The sequence below is a fragment of the Macrotis lagotis genome, chromosome 1 (genome assembly GCF_037893015.1).
Source record: "Macrotis lagotis isolate mMagLag1 chromosome 1, bilby.v1.9.chrom.fasta, whole genome shotgun sequence".
NCBI classification, from domain to species: Eukaryota; Metazoa; Chordata; class Mammalia; order Peramelemorphia; family Peramelidae; genus Macrotis; species Macrotis lagotis.
Genome location: NC_133658.1, coordinates 666,334,033 through 666,356,242, shown reverse-complemented (window position 1 = coordinate 666,356,242; position 22,210 = coordinate 666,334,033). Strand labels below are relative to the sequence as shown.

Genomic DNA, 22,210 nt, shown 5'->3' with positions numbered 1-22,210 from the left:
ATGACGATCACACTAGGATCTCTCTTTTAGTCTTTGCTGACAAGATTCTGGCCAGAGTCTTCCTTAACGGACTGATCCTTCACCTAGAAAATGGTCATCCAGAGCCACTGTGGCTTCAGAAAGGTTCAAAGAGCATTAAATATGATTTTTGCTCCCTGACTCTAGGAGAAGTACCTATAGAGGAAGATAAACATTGTTCATTAATATGACCAAAGCCATTGACATAGGCAGTTTGGAGGGTTTGTGGGAGATCATGGCAAAATTTGGTTTCCCAGAGAAGTTTAACAGATATTGTAGTCCAGTTCCATGATGGCACACTTGCCCCACAGTTTCTGGATAAAAAAATAATGGTCTTGAGCTTTCTCAGTCACCAATGGTGTGAAGCAGGGCTATGTGCTTGATATCCCATGCTTTTTATCATAATGTTTTCAGCAATGCTGTCAGATTCTTTAATGAAAAAAAAAACAAGGTCTATTTCCACACTGATAGTAAATTATTTAATTTTAAAAGGCTATAAGCCAAAACTAAAAGAATTGGTACATGTCCTTTTGATTGCAAATGATTATGCACTCAATGTAACAGAATATGGATTGATTCTCTACTGCTTTTACTAATTTTGACCTGATGATTGACATAAAAAAGCAGAGATTTTCCAACATGCAGCACCACCACAGGGTATGTGGAACTATCAGTTACAGCAAATGGAGAAATTCTGAATGCTGTGGGAAAGTTCACTTACCTTGACAATGCACTTTCCAGAGGTGTGCACATAAATAACAAGGTTTATATACTCATTGCCAGCTAACTCAGTGTTTTGAGAGACTCTGAAGAAAAGTGTGGGAGACAAAGGTACTAAAGATCTACAAAACTGATGTTCTGACTTCATTGTGGTATGTCTGTGAAGCCTGGACAGTATATCAGTCCCATGCTAGGAAACTGAACTGCTTCCATTTGAATTGTCTTAAAGAAATTCTGAAGATCACCTGGCAAGATAAAATACTGGACACTGAGGTCCTTTATCAAACTCACTTGCGTTCAAATTCTACTGCAGAGAGAGCAACTCCAATGAGTATGCCACATTGTTGAAATACCAAACACAATTTTGTCTATATGTCTTAACTTTATAGAAAACTCATACAAAGCAAGTGATCCCATGAAGGTCAGAAAAATTGTTACAAGGATAATTATCTAGCTGTGTGACCTTGGGCAAGTCATTTAACCCCATTGCCTTGCAAAAACAAACAAATAAATAAATACAAGGATACTCTCAAGGTCTCTCTGAAGAAATTTGGAATCCATTGTGAGATGCAGATGACACTAGCACAGGATTGACCAATATTATATACTTGTATCAAAGAAGGGACTATGCTCTATAAGCAAAGCAGAATGACAGTAGCTTGAAAGAAATGTGAGATTCATTAATTTAGAGCTATTTTCATCACAAATGTTCATATGGGGTTTTTTTTGCTCAACTTGTATTAGAACCTTCCAACCATATATTGTACACACTGTACTGACCCTGATATAGCAATACCATTTTGATCCTCTTAGAGTACATAAGATGAAAAACAATATCCCATACTGCAAAGTATAATGGATTTGCATCCAGTAGATACTTAATAAATATCTAAGAATGTTACCATTATATAACCATACTTATTGATCAATAATCACAAATATTTTTTGACCACTGAGTATGTACAAGGGACCATGTTGGGTACTTGAAGAATACAAAGAAAGTATGTTAGCAACATTTATGTTAGCAACATTTTATAGTGAAAAAAGGACTGGTTATGGAAACAGGAAGACCAGGGTTCAAGTTTGACCTCCCCACTTACTAGCTTGCCATGGATAAATCACTTTAACCTCCTTGAGCATTATTTTCATCTATTTTTTTAAAAAGCATAATACTACCCAGCCCACAGGATTGTTAAGTGAGGTTCAAATAAGATAATGAAATACTGTGAAACAACAACTTTTTGTTAATTATAATATACATCCTCTGCCTTCAAAAGCTTATAGTGAATTAAGAAGATCATCTTAATCAATGTATACCATGGAAACAATGTAAAGACTAGCAGACTGCCTTCTGTGGGGGATGGGGAGGGAAGCAAGATTAGGGGAAAAATTGTAAAACTCAAAATAAATAAAATCTAAGACCATCTAAGACTACCTAAAAAGTGCTATATAGGGGGCGGCTAGGTGGCGTAGTGGATAAAGCACCAGCCCTGGAGTCAGGAGTACCTGGGTTCAAATCAGACACTTAATAATTACCTAGCTGTGTGGCCTTGGGCAAGCCACTTAACCCCATTTGCCTTGCAAAAATTTAAAAAAAAAAGTTCTATATAATATAAAAAACAGCACAATGAAGTAATAATGGTCAGATAGCTAGCATTTATATAGACCTTTAAGATTTACAAAATGACATCTATGTGTTTGCTTATTTGATTCCCACAACTCTGGGAGATAGATTTTATTATTAGCTCCATTTTACTGAGACTGATAAGTTCATTGACTGGCCCAGGATAACACATTTATTGTGTGAGTTGGGATGTGAACTTAGATCAACCTTTAAACATTTCAGAAAATCTTTGAGAAAATCTGGTGGTTGTTATCAGACAGGAATGAAGTTAGAATAGATTAGACATAGAGAAAGACCTGGAAGTGTACAGTTGTTCTGACATGAAATTTCATGAACTTGAAGCTTAAGAGTAGGAAGAGTTAGGAGGTGAAATATAGGAGTTATTGCAAGAAGGATTATTAGAAGTTAATGACTTGATCAAGAATTTTGAGGAATTTAATGAAAAAAAAGTGCAAAAGAAGGGGGCTTAGCGCTACCTGATCTAAAATTATAAAGCATCAGTCATCAAAACTGTTTGGTACTGGCTAAGAAATAGAGTAGTGGACCAGTGGAATAGACTAGGTACAATAGCAGGAAATGATTATAGTAATCTGCTGTTTGATAAACCCAAAGAGTCCAACTATTGGGATAAAAACTCTATCTTTGATAAAAACTGCTGGGAAAATTGGAAGTTAGTATGGAAGAAACTTAGATTAAACCAACACCTCACACCCATTACCAAGATAAGATCCAAATGGTTACAAGATTTAGACATAAAAAAACAACACTATAAGCAAATTAGAAGATCAAGGAGTGGTTTACCTGTCAGATCTATGGAAAGGGGAGCAGTTTATGACTAAGGAAGAGATGGAGAACATCACCAAAAACAAACTAGATGATTTCCATTACATTAAATTAAAAAGCTTTTGCACAGATAAAACCACTGTAACCAAGATCAAAAGAAATGTAGTAAATTGGGAAACAATGGTTACAACTAATGATTCTGACAAAGGACTTGTTTTCAATGATTCTGACAAAGGACTTGTTTTCTAAACTATATAGAGCTGTGTCATATTTAAAAAAAAATTCCCCAATTGACAAATGTTCAAAGCATATGCAAAGGAAATTTACAGATGAGATCAAAGCAATCCGTAGTCATATGAAAAATTGCTCTAAATCATTATTAGAGAAATGCAAATTAAAGCTTCTCTGAGGTACCACCTCACACCTCTCAGATTGGCCAGTATGACCAGGAAGGATAATGATCATTGTTGGAAGGGTTGTGAGAAATCTGGGACACTATTACACTGTTGGTGGAGGTGTGAACTCATCCAACCTTTCTGGAGAGAAATTTGGAACCATGTCCAAAGGGCAACAAAAATGAGCATACCCTTTGATCCAGCAATACCACTACTGGGTCTATACCCTGAAGAGATGATGAAAAAGGGTAAAAACATCACTTGTACAAAAATATTCATAGCACCCCTATTTGTGGTGGCAAAGAATTGGAAATCAAGTAAATGTCCTTCAACTGGGGAATGGCTCAGCAAACTGGTATGTATATGTCATGGAACACTATTGTTCTATTAGAAACCAGGAGGGACTGGAATTCAGGGAAGCCTGGAGGGATTTGCATGAACTGATGCTGAGTGAGATGAGAAGAACCAGAAAAACACTGTACACCCTAACAACAACATGGGGGCGATGATCAACCTTGATGGACTCACAAATTCCATCAGTGCAACAATCAGGGACAATTTGGGGCTGTCTGCAATGGAGAATACCACCTGTATCCACATAAAGAGCTGTGGAGTTTGAACAAAGTTCAAGGACTATTCCCTTTAAGTTAGGAAAAAAAACCAAATATCTTATTGTCTGATCTTGTTATCTAGTATACTTTTTGTTTCTTCCTTAAGGATAAGATTTTTATCTCATCACACTCAGTTTGGATCAAAGTACAACAAGGAAACAAAGTGAAGACTGACAGATTGCTTTTTGTGGGGGGGGGAGTAAGATTGGGAAAAAATTGTAAAACTCAAAATCTTTAATTAAAAAAAGTTAATGACTTGAATGGATAAAGGAAGTAATGGAGAGAAAAAAACTTTTATGGTGAGTACATTAGTGTGCTAATTCCTACTTGGATGTAGAGAGAGTGAGACATCTCTGAGCAATGTTTACTTGTCCTGTAGTTTTGTGGAGACAAAATACTTATTTGGCTAATTCCTTCACCAGAATTTCAAACTAAGGAGGAATGTGGAACAGACCTGGATAGGCCCGTGCTAGGAAATATTTGGGAACAAAGAGAGTATTTGGACACATTGTAGCTAGGTGACCCATAATGATGTATAATGAATCCCTCTTCCTACTAATTGTTTGATTGTCAATATTTTTTTAGCTGAATCACCATTTAAAAAAAAAAGATATTTTAGGAGTGGCTAGATGGTGCAGTAGATAGAGCACCAGCCCTGGAGTCAGGAGTACCTGAGTTCAAATCTGACCTCAGATGCTTAATAATTACCTAGCTGTGTGGCCTTGGGCAAGCCACTTTTGTCTTGAAAACAAGCACATCATTTACACTGATGATGTATAAATCTTTTTCATTTTGATCCTCACAGCAACCTGCTCGTTGGATTCTTCATATAAACTGTATTCACATCTAAGTTCTCTCAAAAGATCACAAAATAGTAAAATCAACAGAATCCTTCCAGAAATGATTTTTCAATTAAAATTGTTATAAATGGTGTGAATACTTAGTCCAGAGTGATTAAAATGGTTTTTATTAAGATATCTTAACAAAAATGACATACCTTCCTCATTCTGGGAGAGAAGGGCAACAAATCCCAGAAATGGAAGAACTTTTATGCAGTTTTTTAATGCAGTTTCCTGCCTCCTCATTGATACATAGGCTCCTATATATTTCCCCTGCCCTGCTCTTTATACTAATGAGAAGAATAGCTAGCTCTCCTTGAGCATGCACAAAGGAGAAGGTCAAGACTCGAGGTTATCTTAAAAATAGGTGGGGCAGTTTTTGATCAAATGGAGGCTAAATCTTTTAACTCAGTACCTGCCCATAGGCAACAATATAGGCGGACCCTAGTCTTTGTAATGTAAACTAACAATCTTCCATTCACTTTCTTGTGGAACCCAAACATCCACAGATTCCTCACAAGAAGTATTAGTGTTTCTTTTACACATAGGAAGGTAAATTTGCTTCCCTCCTATTCTGACCCTTCAAAAATATTTTTTGTTTGCATGCTATTTTCTTTTTAAATAAAACTCTTGTTTTTCTTTTGAAGATGACAAAGTCAAGACAGAACGAGAATTGCCACCATTTATTTCTGGACCGAATTTTAAGTGCCAGCATTTTCATTACGCAGCGAATCAATATTTTCATGCTCATGGAGGAGTTGAATTTGACATGGGCACCCCTCCAGTTCAGGAAATTTCAGAAGCTTTTCAGGTTTAATAAGATTTACTTTTCCTGATATAGTAGCCATGCTCATAACTTGTTTAGTTCTGTTTTCTCTGTAGACAGGCAGAAAGAAGTAGTGGCTGTGAAAAAGAAATAGAAAAAAAAGTTCCTTAATGCTATAAGGGTATTTCCTCACTGATCTGAAACTGTATTGTTTGTCACTGTACAATGCATCCATGGCTTAGAATTCTGTTTAACATATAATTTATTTAATGCCCATAATGTGATGATTATATAATTTTTATAAAGGGAATGAAAGAAAAACCTGCTAGAGTGAGAGAAAAATTATAGATTTTATTCACAAATCCTACAGGATACAGGTACTTCACCTAGTGTGAAGCATGAGGTAGCATTTGAACATCAGGTAATTTATAGTCTTCAGAAACTCTTTCCCTTCCCTCTTGGATTTTCATTGAGTTCCAATCTAGGAGGTCTGCCCATCTCATGACATGCCCTTAATAAGATCCTTCCCCCATCATATGATGCATGATATGCTAATGAACCCCAATCATCACAGGGGTGTGTGTGGGATATTTAATTACCTAACTGCTCAAACTCAGTTGCATTAGGTTAAGATCTCTAGGTTACTCTTGATTGGTTGAGAACTGGCTTCTTCTGACCTTGGGTTTGTCATCTCTGGAATGGAATTAGGAAAACTCTCCCAGTTTTGTGATTGACTAGGGCTATTCCCCCCGTAAGGGATTCCCTAGGGACCCCCCCCTCTACCCTATATTCCTCACAATAATGGATCCTATTTTCCACAGAACATACCTCTTGAAATATAGTAATAATCCTCTAGGATCAATACCATATGATTTTTTAGTGACTCTCAAAGATTAACATTAGAACTAATAACCCTATAGACTGTTCCTAGGGGTATTTATAGAGCAAATTTTCCCTAAAGTCTGAAGAAGTGACTTTGTTTTCTAAGTCTGGTAATCAGGAACATTTATTGAGTTGACTCTAAATGATCTTTTGTATAATAAAAAATTTAGGTAATTGAGTTCTAACAGTCATTGAAGATTTAGGCATAGAAAAAAAGATTTCAGAGGCAGGATTTCAAACCCTGGGATAATGAGGTAAAAAGAGGCAGGATTTTCATCTTGGAAGAACTAGGGTATGAGGAAAGAAACCAAAACACTCAAGCATGTAGGAAGAAGATATGGCCTCGGGATTATAGGATCATAATTTTAAAACTACAAGGAATCTGACTCTTTTGTTCAGCTCCTTCATTTTACAAATAAAGAATTTGAGGCCCTGAGAGATCAGAGCCTTGCCCAGATAAGACAAGTAATAAGACCTGGTCCTGAAAATACAAATCCAGCAGTTACTAGAAATGAGACATGATGTTGGGGCTTAGGCAGAGGGAATAAAGCAAAATCCTAAACAGTAGATCCAGGTTATCAGGTCAGAGAAGGATCAGAAATAAAACTGATGGTGCTGAACTGTTAAATTATAGATCTATGTGTATCCATGTTCTTCCTGACTAAGGCTCAAATTGGTCCTGGAATCTGAACTTGAAAGTCAGTCTGAAGTAACTCCCTTTAATATAATGGCTCTATAGAGGCATTTTAGGAAAGAATTTCAATCAGGTCCTTATGGGAGAAGTTATATTTTACTTGATCTCTGATCTCATTAGTGTAGCAATTCTCTCAAGTGCTATAGAGCATAACCCATGCAAATCTCTTTGTGATCATATGCACATCCTCCTATACATCTTCAGACCTTCCAGCATTCCAAGGGTTTCAATGATGCACTATGTGAATGACCCGAATGTTTTTCCAATTACACATCTCCTGCATGACATAATTGATGCAATTCATGATATTATACTTTCAAACTAAGGTCCACCATATATCTCCCCATGGCTTTTTGGATCACCCACCATTCACTACTTCTGATACTTAATATACTTAATATTAATTCGCAGCCACAAACCTAACAAGAAGAATATCAGTGTAAGAAAGATGAGTGGTTGTTTTAGGGAACAGCATTATTGAAAGAGCTATGCAGTTATCTAATTCAATACAACCCACTCTCTTCCTTCAGTTCTTTTCCCAGTGCATTGTCCTTTTTTACTCAAAAGATATTTGTGCTGCCTCAGCAGCCAATCCATTCAACTACAAATCATAGCCTAAAGGGTGGTCTTTATTAGTATGCAATATTAAGCTCTGAGTAATTGTGGACCTTATTTAAGAACTTTGAGACATATAATCTAATGAAATCAGCACAATGTCATTTGCAAACAAGAATATCTTAAAGTGATTAAAGGATTCTTAACTTGGGATTTAAGAACTATATGTATTTTGATAATTATTTCAATATAATTGATTTCTTATAGAATGTTTTACTTAATACAATTAAAATATTATTTCGAGAAAGGATATATATGCATATATGTATACATATTATATATATATATATATCAACAGACTGTCAAAGAAGTCTATAATTCACAAAAAAGAGTAAGAACTCTTGATCCTGTAAGGAATCTTTTTTTCCATTTGAATTCTGCATTGAACATCCTCCATGTAAACATCCTCCAAGTAAAGAGCTTTGGTCAGCCAGTGTTTCCCTTTTTTGCCCATTTTGCTTGAAATAGGTCAGCAAATAAAATTATCTATGCTGTTATAATTATTAGATATTATATGATTTTATCTATCAAAGATATGATATGAACTTAACATATATATGGAAGACATGATGTTGGAGGGAACTTTAAAGCTACAATTTGCAATACTGCACCAAATGCTTTTTTAAAAATCTATAAAAGGTAGAATCTTGCATTTTTCATTTTTTTCAATTAATTGAGTGACTGTGAAGATAAGTTTGATTATAGAATATATCTTTCATGGAAATATGTCTGTACTGGTCTCCTATTTTCATCAGATTGCCTTAATATGTGTTTAGGTTATTCTGATATATTTTTATAAATATACATGAGAAAGTTAGCATATGAATTGATAACTTCTTATAGTCTTTTGATTTCCTTTTTTGGGGGGGAGAGATGAAATAATATCATTCATGATTATTCCATCTATTTAACATCCTCCCTTCTTTCACACATCTTGAGAACCAATTCTTGAATGTGCTTATCATAGTCATTCATGCACAGATTTCTTCTGAGTTAGACTGGACCAGCTTCTCCAGTTTCTAATACCTCAAAGAGCATATGAGGGACTGAGATAACAGAATTCAAACGTGGTGGATCTGTGTGCTAACTTAATTGTGATTGGAATTATATGACAAAAACCACCAAAAAATATTACATAAACTTCAGCATGCTTAATCTATGTAATTACTTTATTAGAAATTCTGAAAAAACAACATTCAACATCAAAGTTCTTTGTTGGGTTGATGAAATCAATTTAAACAGAGTAGAGTTATGATATATATATATATATATATATATATATATATATATATATATATATATATTTTTTGGGGGGGGGGGAGTTGTTTTTTTTTGCAAGGCAATGGGGTTAAGTGGGTTGCCCAAGGCCACACAGCTAGGTAATTATTAAGTGTCTGAGGTCAGATTTGAACTCAGATACTCCTGACTCCAGGGCCGGTGCTCTATCCACTGCATGCCCGTATAATATATATTTTTTAAAAATTTCATAATGAGATATCTTTTTTGTCTAGTAACAGTAAACTATTATTCAGTGCTATGTGCTTTCAAGTCTGCCCTTTTTCCTTTGTTCTTTGTATCAGATCATTTTTATTCCAGGGATATACTTCCTGAAGTTTTTACCAAGTATTCAGACATTGCCTTTGTTTTTTGTTTCCATCTGTATAAGAGAATTTTGGAGCCTAACCAGTCTTTTATCCAAAGGGTCTACTCAAATTAGGTCTAATCTTGTGCTTGCCTCCCTTTTTAACTGTGATACATTGGGCACAGTTGTTAATAAAGATCTTCTCACTTTTCTCAAAATCACTCATCATGAATTGAGTGTTTTCTTGATACACCTACTCCAGTGTCCTTTTTTGTTCATACCTTCTACTTGTCCAGTACTGTATTAGAACCAATGATCTTGTCAGTGCTGCATTCCCTCACTCCTGCCCCATCATTTTTAAGTAATGGATCAATTGAAGTAAGAAGGTCTAGCTTTGCTAGCAAAAGAGAGCCACCTCCTTAATCCAACCACATGGTCCGTTGATGGTATCATTTGCTCAGGATAACAGGATACCTACTTTTCTGAGAGCTATCTTCTAAATAACTGAAAGGCAAGAAAATGTGATGTTAAATGATAGTAGGAGACACTAAATAGAATGGATCTCTAATAGAAATGAAGATATTTATGAATAATGTATATTTCAATGTAATAAGAGATGTTCTTCCCACTGTGTTCTTTATATAAATTTTATTACACTGAAGATTATTTAAAAATTGAGCTACTTTCTTGTGTTATGAATTTGTAAGAAATTCATTCCAAGGATATTAGGGATGTGAGTCACTTCAGGATTCTTGCTATAACTTGTAGATAAAACTGTGGGTTAAATATTTTTTAATGGAATTGTCAGCTTTGTTAATTATATTCATCATTATTCTTATTTCTTTTCAGTGTATCTTAATATCCTTTTATTTTTCCTTCACTACATAAATGTCTTCTATTTGGGAAGTGAAATTATATGTAACTTTGACAAAATTTTAGTCATTTGAAAATTTTTAAAAAATATTACCAATTATTACTTGGAAGATATGTTTCACATTGATTTGAAGGTGACTATATTTAGTAACAAAACAACTCTCATCTTTTAGGAGATTCATGAAAAATTGCAAGACTATGCTTCTCAATCATTTTCAGATTTAGGATACAAAGAATTCTACCCCATACCAGTCATTGAATATAATGGAAAAAGGTAAGGAATATTCGGAATATCCCCAAGGTCACTGGTTGCTCCTTTTCTACAAAAAGCAACAGAGTAGGGGAGGGAGGCTAGGTAGCACAATGGATAGAGCACCGGCCCTGGAGTCAGGGGTACCTGAGTTCAAATGTGGCCTCAGACACTTAATAATTACCTAGCTGTGTGGCCTTGGGCAAGTCACTTAACCCTGTTTGCCTTGCAAAAACCTAAAAAAAAAAAGTAAAGGGGAAATTTAGAAAATGGTGTTGAGATAAAGGCATTACACAATGTCTAAAGGCACCTCAGATAGAAAAATATGTAGAAACTATATATTACAAAAGGGGTAGCATTCAGGGACAAAATGAGTTTCCCAAAGTTTGGCATAATTCGAAGTATTATGTCCCAGAGCTCAAGATGATTTCCTTTTTCTGATTGTTATTAACTCTTTGGGTTAAAAATAAACACAATAATATTCCTGAACAAAAATAGTGTAAATAGATGTTTTTTGATGATCAGAAGATTCAATGTATATTTGACTATTTCAGGCCTGGAGACACTGAATGGGTGATACATTTGTCCTGGACCATAAGCCATGTTCATAAGGATCAGGTGTCTCTTGGATAGGGTCTTGGATAAGATCCAGGATTGATCTATAAAATCACCAAATTCTTTATTTATACACCTTAGCCTTTCTTTATACTCCACATCTCTTTTTTCTCTCCCTCTTCCCCCCTCCCTTTATGTTCTAAGTCAGAGAAAGATTTTCATAAGAACTGAGGTCTGTTGTGTTGTAGCATAATAGATTTAGCTTATTTTCCATTTCCTATTGTCCATCTATTCCATTGCTAACCTCCATGAAAATAAATATTTCAGGAATATACCAAATTAAGTATGGAATCATTATGGAATCTCTTATGGACTCATTCAATAATGCATTCCAAATATTTTAGCTAAGGGTTGATTAATGATGAATAACTAGTTAAAATGATTAGCTAGACTAAATTTGAGTATACTAACACATTATTGAACATGGGCTGATAACAGATTTATGCTAACTCACAGATGAAAATAGTGGAGTGGAAAAAATATAAGGGAGAGATTTTGTAATGTGGTCAAGGGAAAGAACACACCTACATAAATTCATTAAGTTATATATCCCTTCATTTGAAAAGACAAAAGACAATATATGAGCAGATGTGTAACTTTTGACAAACAAACCATTATGCTTCAATTGTTTGTCCATACATTATTGATATTTACTAGCTACAAATTTTAAAAATAATTGTAGTAGAAAATCAGATATATTTGTACAAAAATATATAAAATCCAATTTAGAAGTTGGAAAAATATGTTTTCTTACCCTATACTTTTTTTCCTAACAGTTACTGTGTAATCTACTTTGAACTTGAAACTTTCTATCAGCAATTATATAAGATCCAGTGGTGGGGAGCCATAAATGAAATCATGGACAGCCTTAGACCCAAAAGACTTCCATTGTCAGATATTCAATTACATGAGCAATTCAAGAAAAAATTTGGCTTCAAAAAAGCTATAAAGTGCAAGGTATCTCATTGAATGTTACATTGCAAATTGATTGTTAGTGTGGATAAACAAGATTTTAAGATAAATATTACATAAAATCATGTGTCTTCAAGAAAATATTTTCTTAGAGATCTGAATATTGAACTTCACTATTCAAATAAAATACATTTTAATAGGCAAAAATCCTTTAGCATTATAAATCCATGAAGTAAAACAAGTTACCCTTCCCTGAACTGAATTCAGTTGAGATTTGATCTCAGCATTGCATCTAGAATAAGTTCTACCAAACAAAAATCTACTTTCCTTGGTAAGGCATGTCCGTCTGTCCACCATGAACATTTCAGTTCAACCAAAACTTTAAGCAATCATTAAACACCTACTAAGTGTTGAGAAAGGTAAAAGATAGCCCCTGACTCAAGGAGTTCACAATCCATTGGGGAAAATAATACACAGCTATGGACAAACAACAAACAAATGATATTCAGGGTAATTGAGAAAATAGTCATCATAAGGAAGGCACTAGATTCAACAAGATTGGAAAAGACTTCCAAGAAGAAAATGAGATTTTATTTGGGTTTTTCAGGAAGTCAGGAGACAGAGATGGAGAGAGAGAGAGTGAGAGAGAGAGAGAGAGAGAGAGAGAGAGAGAGCGCAGTAGGCCTGGGGCCAGCCAGAGAAAATGCCAGGAGGCCACTGTCACTACAAGAAAGAATACTGAGGGTGGGGAGAGGGTTAGGTTATGAAAAAGTTTAAACTACAGAGCATTTTGTATTTCATCTTGGAGGTGATAGGCAGTCCCTGGAAATTTTTGAGTAGGAATGACATGATCAAACCAGAACCATAGGAAAATCACTTTGGAGACTGAATGGAGAAAGAACTGAAGTGAGGAGAGATTGTGGTAGCCACCCAACCAAATAGAGGGCCTGTACCAGGGCAGTGGCAAAATTGGAAGAGAGAAAGGGATGTAAATGTTGCCAAGGTGAAGTTGACACACTAGACAGTGACAGTGAGGCAGTGAGGGGTCAAGAATAACATCTCACAGGGGGCACCTAGGTGGCACAGTGGATAGAGCACTGGCCCTGGAGTCAGGAGGACCTGAGTTCAAATCCAACCTCAGACACCTGGCTGTGTGGTCTTAACAAGTCACTTAACCCCAAAGCCTTAAATTAAAAAAAAATAATAATAATGATAACTTGTTTCAGACCTGGGGGACTGGGAAGATGCTAGTTGCTAGAGATATAGCTGATACAATGAATTGGATTCATGTGAGGGGTTGCTGTGCTAAAGACACCAAGTCTCATTTTCTCCTCCAGAGCCATCTGGGTCCAGTGGCTGTACATGAACCAGGAAGACTGGAGATGGCCCTGGATGTGGGGCAATCAAATTACATGACTTGCCCAGGGTCACACAGTAAATGTCAAGTGTCTGAGACTGGATTTATTGACTTTTTTTTTTAGTTTTTTTTTTTTGCAAGGCAATGGAGTTAAGTGACTTGCCCAAGGCCACACAGCTACGTAATTATTAAGTGTCTGAGGACAGATTTGAACTCAGGTACTCCTGACTCCAGGGCTCTATCCACTGTGCCACCTAGCCTCCCCCTGAGACTGGATTTAAACCCAGGTTCTCCTGACTACAGGACCGGTGTTCTCTCCACTGCACCCAGGGCCATCTCCCCTAGACCTAATTCACCTCTGGCCATTGGACCCAGATGGCTCTGGAGAAGAAAGTGAGACTTGGTGCCTTAGCGCAGCAGCCCCTCACACAAATCCAATTCATTGTTTCAGCTATATTTCTACCAACTAGCACAGCTCCCCCACTCCCCCAACGCAAATCCAATTCATGTGATTGCCATGGAATCACTTCCCCAATTGTCATGATCTCTGAGAAGAAAGGACAAAACAGTCACTGAATGCAACTTATACTATAACTAATGTATAAGACAGATCCAATCCCAATGATGTAAAAGATGAGCTTTATAGCTCAGGACATTAAGGAAGGCTAAAAGAAACAGGATATAGCTGAAGAGAAGTAAATAGAAAGTGTAGGTAGATATATACAAAGGTGAGGAAGAATAGAGAGAGATTAGGGAGAAATGAATGGTCTGTGACAAAGTATGTGGCAAAGTAAAAAAATGCAATGGGAGTCTTGGTTTTTCAGCATCTTTAATGCTAAGATAATTGTTTAAGACTTTCTATAGGATGCAATACAAACTACTGTTGAATACAGAAGTGATGGTTTCAGATATTTACATTAGTATTTCAGTTATTAAATGAGAGGGGAGACTAGACATATGGAAACATTTGAGAAGCATTAAAATAGTATGGATGAGTTACTACTAAATGTAGCAGCATTAAGAGTAGAAAGTAAGGCCAGATTTGAGAAAGAGTATGGAAGAGAAGCAAATGATTACATACTGAATGTGAGAAAGGGGAAAGAATTAAGAAGTTTTAAATCTGGTTGCCTGAAAGAAAAGCAGAAGAGGAGAATTTGGGTGGGTGGGGTTTATGGGGAGAATGATAAATTCAGTTTAGATTATGTTGAGCTTGAATTGCCACTAGATCTAGCTAACAGATAACTGGAAATATATATAGAGAAATAGAAATTCAGTTATTATCTGCACAGAAGTGATAATTGAAGTTAAAGGAATGGAAAAACTATCAAGTGAAAGGATATAACAAGGAAAAGAGAGGGAAAAGATAGAGCCATAGGAAATGCTCCCATTTAAGTGTTGAAAAAGGAAGAGGATCCATATAAGAAGACAGAAAAGAAGGGATGAGAGAGGTGGGGAAATGAAAATGAAAAGTGAAAAAAATGAAACCCAAAGGAGCATAGAGCATCAAAAAATAGGATGTGATCAAAGTAATGATATATGTTTAGAAGATAAAAGAAGGTGAAGACAGGAAAAAAAGTCAATGAGGATATGTCAATAAAGAATTTCTTTTGATTAGTGAATTTTTTCTTTTTTTCTTTCTCATATTTTATTTTGTATAAAATTTATTTGTGGGTAGTTTTGATATTTTATTTTTCCAATTACATGTTACGAAAGTTCTTTTTAGATTTGTCCACTTGGGGGCAGCTAGGTGACGCAGTGGATAGAGCACCGGTCCTGGAGTCAGGAGTACCTGAGTTCAAATGTGACCTCAGACACTTAATAATTACCTAGCTGTGTGGCCTTGGGCAAGCCACTTAACCCCATTGCCTTGCAAAAACCTACAAAACAAAGATTTTTTCCACTTGTAGATTAGATATAAGTTATATATTTTTCTACCACCCTCCCTATCCACCCTTCTCCTATCAATGGTAAACAGTCTGGCAAAAGTTGTACATGTACAATTGTGTTTAACAAGTTAACATATTAGTCATTTTGTGAATGAAGAATTAGGACTAAGGCAAAAGAAAGAGAACCATGGGATAGCAAGGAAAAACATAAGAGAAGTTTTTTTAAAAGTGAACAAAGTATCCATTCAAGTTCTTTGTTTCATTTTTTTCCCTCTGGATGGATGTGGATGATGTTATCCATAATAGATTTCCAGGGTTGTCTTAGATCTCTGAATGGCTGAGAGAGGGGCTGCATCCATCATAGCTGATCAACTCACAATGTTGTTATTAATGTTGTGTACAAGGTTCTCTTGGTTCTGCTCACTTTGCTCAGAATCAAACTCAGTGACTCTTTAAAAACAGTTACAATAGAATGGTGAGATTCCAAGAGCTTAAGTGAATTCATTTTGAGCAAAGGTGTCCTTTGGTTAATAAAGGACAGATAGAAAGTGGTCATTGTTTTTAATGGCCTAAATTTCTGACTTAATTCTTAACAGATAAGCCAGTCTCCCAATCTTTAGAACTTGCTATAGGTTCAGCAAATAGAAAAATGTTGATTTAGGGATTTTTGTTCATATGTTGTTAGTGTGTCTTATGTCTGAGATGGAATAGTAGGCAAATGCTAGGGATGAGAATGGGCTTTATAATAATGTTATTTATAAATATATTGAAAGGGGGGGAATTATCGAAAAATAAAGGAAAGGGATGGAAGAGACCAAAGGTACAGGTAAAAAGTTAGCCTTGGAAAGTAGCGAGACCACCTTTCCTTTTGAGGCAGGAAAAGAAGAGATAGGCTAAACAGTTTGTTCCCTTGATGGTCTGAGTCATGAAAGAATATAAATAGGAATCTCTAAGGAAAAAAAAAGATACAGATTTCGATTTACATCATTGGGAGAAGAACTAATCCAATGAAGCACTGACCTGAGAAAATAATAATAGCTGGCATTCATATAATACTTTAAGGTTCATAAGATTCTCTACAAAGATTATCTCATTTGACCATCAAAATAAACCTGAGAAAACTGAGACAGATAGACAATGACTTGCCCTGGGTCATATTTTAGAGCCAAAATATATCTTTAGATATTTGTTTTACAAATGTGGGAATTGAGGCCCAAAAAGATTTATCTGAGCTCTCACAACCTATTAGTGGTAGATCACAGCTAGAACACAATTATCTTGGCCATTAGATCAGTGGTCAACTTATCATATCATGCTGCCTCACTTTTACCTTTCTAAAAATAAATTTTTACAATGGTTTCCAAGAGGTTTCATATTTGTTAGTTGGACTAAACAACTTTTAATTATTACCTAAAATAAGCCTAAATAAACCTAAATGAAGACTAAATTCTGCTTAGTATAAAAGCAAATTATGGATCCTTCTTAGAGTGCTGGACCTGGAGTCTCATTTGGCCTTAGATACTTGCTAGCTCTGTGAAACTGAGCAAATCATTTAACCCTATTTGCCTCAGTTTCCTCATATATAAAATTGGGATGGTAATAGCAACATCTATCTTCCAGGTTGTTATAATAATTGTAAAGCACAACGCAGTACATTCATAATAAGTGCCAACTCTCATTAACATTAAAGTTATGTTTGAATCCCCAGATTCAATAATGTTATAATGCAAAAATATTATTTGTTCTTAGATAATAAAGGTAAGGAAAGCAATTCTGAAATATTTATTATGCTTTTAGAGTTTGCCTTATGGTATGAAGTGTGCTGTTGAAAGAGGATTAACTGCTGTTTTTCATACATTCTGTCGAAAAACCTCATTGCCCACCATCAATGTTATAGATGAATTGGGTTATTCTACACTCCATTATGCTGCTCTGCACAACAGAGTGCCAATCATATGTCAACTGTGTAGAGCTAATGTGAATGTGAACCAGAGAAGATTTATGTTAAGCAACCTAGGTACAGGTATGTTTTAAAACTTCAATTATATTGTGTTTGTCTTCTGGACCCCAAATAATGTAATAACCATCTGCATGATGGTATTGCTTCTATGGATAGTCATTTAAATCTGATTGTGACATAAATTTTAGTGATTTAAGAGATTCCTGCTCAATGCCTAAATTCTTATTTCAACTGATTAGTCAACAAGCATTTATTAAACACCTACTATGAAGCAGGCACCATGCTGGGTGTTGGAGTTATAAAAAACAAAAAATGAAATTGTCCTTGCATTCAAGGATCTTACATTTTACCCAGAAGAGGCAATATGTACATTTGCAGCTATATATATTTTGTTTAAAATATCTTCAAAATAAGTGATTTGGAGATGGAGAGCCATGAGCAACTAGAAAGATAGAGAAAGGCTTCATGAAGGTGGTGCTTCAAGGGAAGTCCTGAAGGAAAGGAGGGAATTCTAAGAGCTATGTCTGGAAGGAGAAACTGGAGTGAGAGACAAATGTTTATCATCTGTGATGAACAACCTGTTCAAATGTACCAGATCAGGAGATATGTAAAGAATAATAAGGTACGTTTGGTTGTACTGCAGACTATGTTTTTTTTATCCCTATTGCTGTAGCAGATAGAACACTGGTCTTAAAGTGAGGAGGACAGGAGTTTGAATTCAGCCTCACATGCTAGACACTTAATAGGTGTGTGACTTTGGGCAAGTCACTTAATCTTGATTGCCTCAAATCCAGAGCCATCTCCAGTCGATCTGATTCATGTCTAGTCACTGGACTCAGATGTCTCTGGTGGAAAAAGTCAGACTGGTGACTTGGCACAGTACCTCCTCATTCAAATCCAATTCTTGTGCTTGTCATGTCATCACCTTCTTGATATCATGGTTGTGTTTGAGAATGAAGGACAAAACATCATCATCATTACTTCTAAGATAAAATTCAAATTCCATTTGGCACTTAATCCTTCACAATCTGTCTCCAGTCTAATTTTTCCATACTTATTGTACACTTTTCCCCTTCACACACTATGGTCCTGCCAAATTTGGCTTCTTACTGCTCCTCACTCATGACATCTATTGCTATGATTCTATACAAACTGCTTCCCATATCTGGTTGTGACCCTTCCTTACCTCCACCTGTTCAAGCCTTCTAATCTCAAGAACATATTCCTACAAGAGATCTTTCTCATTCCTTCTGTCTCCAGAATGGAATTTCTTGAGGGTAGGAAATAATTTGTTTTTGTCTTTTTTTGTACCTTCCTGGCATTTCACAGCATTTAACTATGATGAATCTTTAGAATGTTTATTGAATGACTTAAGTCATTTAGTTTCCTACCCAGGATTTCATGGTCCTTAGAGAACTTTTTTTTTTTAGGTTTTTGCAAGGCAAACTGGGTTAAACGGCTTGCCCAAGGCCACACATAGGTAATTATTAAGTGTCTGAGACCGGATTTGAACCCAGGCACTACTGACTCCAGGGCCAGTGCTTTATCCACTAAGCCACCTAGCCACCCCCTTAGAGAACTTTTTAAAGTTTCTTCTGGTCATTTTTCCCAGTGTGAATCACAAGAAGTGGACAATGATAGGATAAGGTTCACTATTGTGTACTGGATACACATTGCAGGAATATGTTCAATACTAGTCAACACACACTGCATAGTTTATCTATAGTCCTCAGCAGGAGTGATTACCTTATTATTTCTCTTTCTCCTGGGTCCAATAACAAGTTTTTGTTGTTGCTGTTGTTATTTTAATTCCTCTTTATTGTTTTGTGAAACATGAAATGCTGGTGCTTCCCTCTCTGGGAAGGATTTCATTCCTGTTGCACAAATGCAGTGACTCGTTATCTTTTTTCTTTTATGTTACACTCTTATGTTCTTTATCCTCTTGATCTTCGCTTCAATTTCTGATAATTTCCATTTAATCTTTTACTTTCTGTTTTTCTTCTTAGAACACTTCTGATGTCCAGTCAGGGAACTGTTGATTTTACCTAGTACTTCAAAGTAGGAAACTCAAATGAGATAACAAACACAAAGCAATTTGCAAACCTAAGAGCTATATAAGTGACACTTTTATTATTATGACTATCATCATCATCATTATTTTTATAATTAGCCTGTAGTTATCAAGCCTCTCCAGTCTAGTGATAATTTCATTCCCTAAGCCTTCAATTACACTTCAGAGCTCAAACAGTATTGATCAAGCAATATAAGGCTGTGCCTGTAAATATTTAACAACTAAGTTCTCTGGGGGAAAAAATGTACATATATACATTTAAAGTTTAACATGTATTATGAGTAGTCTAGACAAATTCGTAGCTCCAATTTCTGAAATTTAAATGCTTACTTGGAAAAATTGAACAATCTATTCAGAGCACACCCTACCTAAAATATGGAAACTAATCAGGAAGATCTGTTTGCCTCAGATGCCAGTCGTGTGACCCAGGGAAAGTTATATAAAAATTTCCTCATTTATGAAATGAGGATAAGAGCACCTATAGCATACTTTAAGACAGTACCTGAAATGGATTAGCGTTCCTTTAGTGTTTTTTTTTCCGAAAACTTCCACTGTCAGTTCCCAATGTAGACTATGCAGGCACATTCTCAGACAACTTCTCTGAAGTATGAGTTTTATATCGTGAATGAATTAGGTAATTGAAAGTGGTGATTAATCATACTCTTTTGATCATTCCTATTTAGGAAAAGAGTCTGCCAAAGGAGACTTGAAAAGGGACAAGAATGGTAAGTTATTATATATAAGTAAAATATTAATAAAATTTCCATTTTGAAATTTGCCATGCATGCTAAAAACTTCATTCCTTTTATTACTATATAAATATTTCATCTACAAAAGGATCTTTAAAAACTAAAGGTCACAGTAATATTTCTGTTTTTGTTTATTTTTCAATTACATGAAATGATAGTTTTTAAAACTCAACCTTTTTTTATTTTAGTTTTTCTTTTAGGTTTTTGCAAGGCAAATGGGGTTAAGTGGCTTGCCCAAGGCCACACAGCTAGGCAATTATTAAGTGTCTGAGGCTGGATTTGAACTCAGGTACTCCTGATTCCAGGGCTAGTGCTCTATCCACTGTGCCTCTAGCTGCCCCAGAACTCATCCTTTTAAAAGCTTTTGAGTTCCACATTTTTCTACCACCCTCTCTCCCCCCCCCACCATGGCAGCAAACAATCTGATTTAGGTTGTATATGTAAAATAGTATTTAACATATTTCCATATTTGTTATGTTGTAAAAGAGGAATCAGAATTAAAGGGGGAAAAGCCATGAGTAAGAAAGAAAAAACCTAAAAGTTTTAAAAAGTGAACATTATATGTTTTGCTCTGCATTCAGACTCCATAGTTTCTCCCCTCTGGATATGGATGGCATTTTCCATAATCTCTTAGGATTATTTTTGATCACTGAATTGCTGAGAGGAGCTGCATCCATCATAGTTAATCATCTCACAATGTTGTTAATGTGAACAAGGTTCTTTTGTTTCTGTTCACCTCATTCAGCATCTTTTAACTATTTTCAAACAACATAACAATGCTTTGTTCTCTATCTCATGCCATAGATCTGACAGATAGATTATTCCTTGTTCTCCTAATTGCTTATGTATCACCCTTTATGAGTAGTATCCATTTGATCTTATCTTGGTTTGGGGTGTGAGAGGTTGGTCTACACCTAATTTTTGCCATACTTTGTCATATTTTGCCATATTTTCTCAGCAGTTTTTATCAAATAGTGAGTTCTTATCCTAGAAGCTAGATACTATTTATCAAATAGTATATTACCAAAGTCATTTACTACTGTTTTTGAACCTCCACTGATCTACTTCTCTATTTTTCAGCCAATGCCAGACAGTTTTGATGACAGCTGCTTTATATTAACATTTTAGATCTAATATAGCTAGGCCACCTTCTTTGCAATTTTTCCTTAACTCCCTTGATATTCTTGACCTTGTTTTCCTCTAGATTACTTTTGTTATTATATTTTCTAGCTCTTTAAAATAATTTTTGGTAGTTTAATTGGCACTGAATAAGTAATTATTTAAATAGATTTGTCATTTTTATTACATTAGCTTGGCTTAATCATGAGTAATTGACATTTTTCCAGTTTTATAAGTCTGGTTTATTTGTGGGATAAGCATTTTGTAATTGCATTCATATAGTTTCTGGCTTTGTCTTGGGAGACAGATTCCCAAGTATACAGTTACTTTAAATGGAATTTCTTTTTCTGTTTCTTCTTGTTGGACTTTGTTAGTAATTATATAGAAATTTATGTGGGTTTATTTTATATACTGAAGGTTTGCTAAAGTTATTGTTTCAAGGAGGTTTTAGATGATTTTCTAGGATTCTTTAAATAATCATATCATCTGTGAAGAGTGAGAACTTTGTTTTCCTCAGCATCTAGTAATGGTCCTAATGGTTCTTTGTTAAGATTGTAAAGTACTTGTTTTTCTATTTTCTCCCAAAATGCGATATTTACTAAGTTCTCAAAGAGATTTATTTCTCTCTCCAAAAATCTAACTCAGAATTTAAGTATAACATATGATCTGAACAGACCTGGGATATTAGCATAACTGCTTTCTTATCAAAAATATATCTCATACTATTCTAATTTTAAAGCTAGAGGGACCTTAGGGGAGGGACAAACAGTCTGATCTGATCTCATTTTACCAATGAGGAAACTGAGGCACAGAGAAGTTAAATGACTAGTCCAAGGACTCATAACTAATAAATATCTGAGGTAGGATTGAAAATTAGATCTTCCTGATT

At 35.3% G+C, this 22,210-nt stretch overlaps 1 protein-coding gene and 1 long non-coding RNA gene across 6 annotated transcripts in view; one reads left to right on the top strand and one right to left on the bottom strand.

The window, feature by feature from the left end:
* The window catches only part of ANKAR (ankyrin and armadillo repeat containing), a 90,826-nt gene that overhangs the window by 20,300 nt on the left and 48,316 nt on the right, over positions 1–22,210 (top strand). For all 4 annotated transcript variants that reach the window (XM_074215508.1, XM_074215507.1, XM_074215505.1 and 1 more), the window contains 5 exons: positions 5,638–5,801; positions 10,576–10,676; positions 12,044–12,224; positions 17,220–17,445; positions 20,137–20,178. In XM_074215508.1, coding sequence (XP_074071609.1) covers positions 5,638–5,801; positions 10,576–10,676; positions 12,044–12,224; positions 17,220–17,445; positions 20,137–20,178 — 714 coding nt within the window. The remainder of the gene's footprint in view (positions 1–5,637; positions 5,802–10,575; positions 10,677–12,043; positions 12,225–17,219; positions 17,446–20,136; positions 20,179–22,210) is intronic.
* LOC141507643 (uncharacterized) overlaps positions 5,673–22,210 on the bottom strand; it is a 35,111-nt gene continuing 18,573 nt past the window's right edge. For both annotated transcript variants that reach the window (XR_012474214.1, XR_012474213.1), the window contains 3 exons: positions 19,956–20,158; positions 19,129–19,433; positions 5,673–5,893 (listed from right to left, as the gene is read on the bottom strand). This is a non-coding gene — a long non-coding RNA (uncharacterized LOC141507643). The remainder of the gene's footprint in view (positions 5,894–19,128; positions 19,434–19,955; positions 20,159–22,210) is intronic.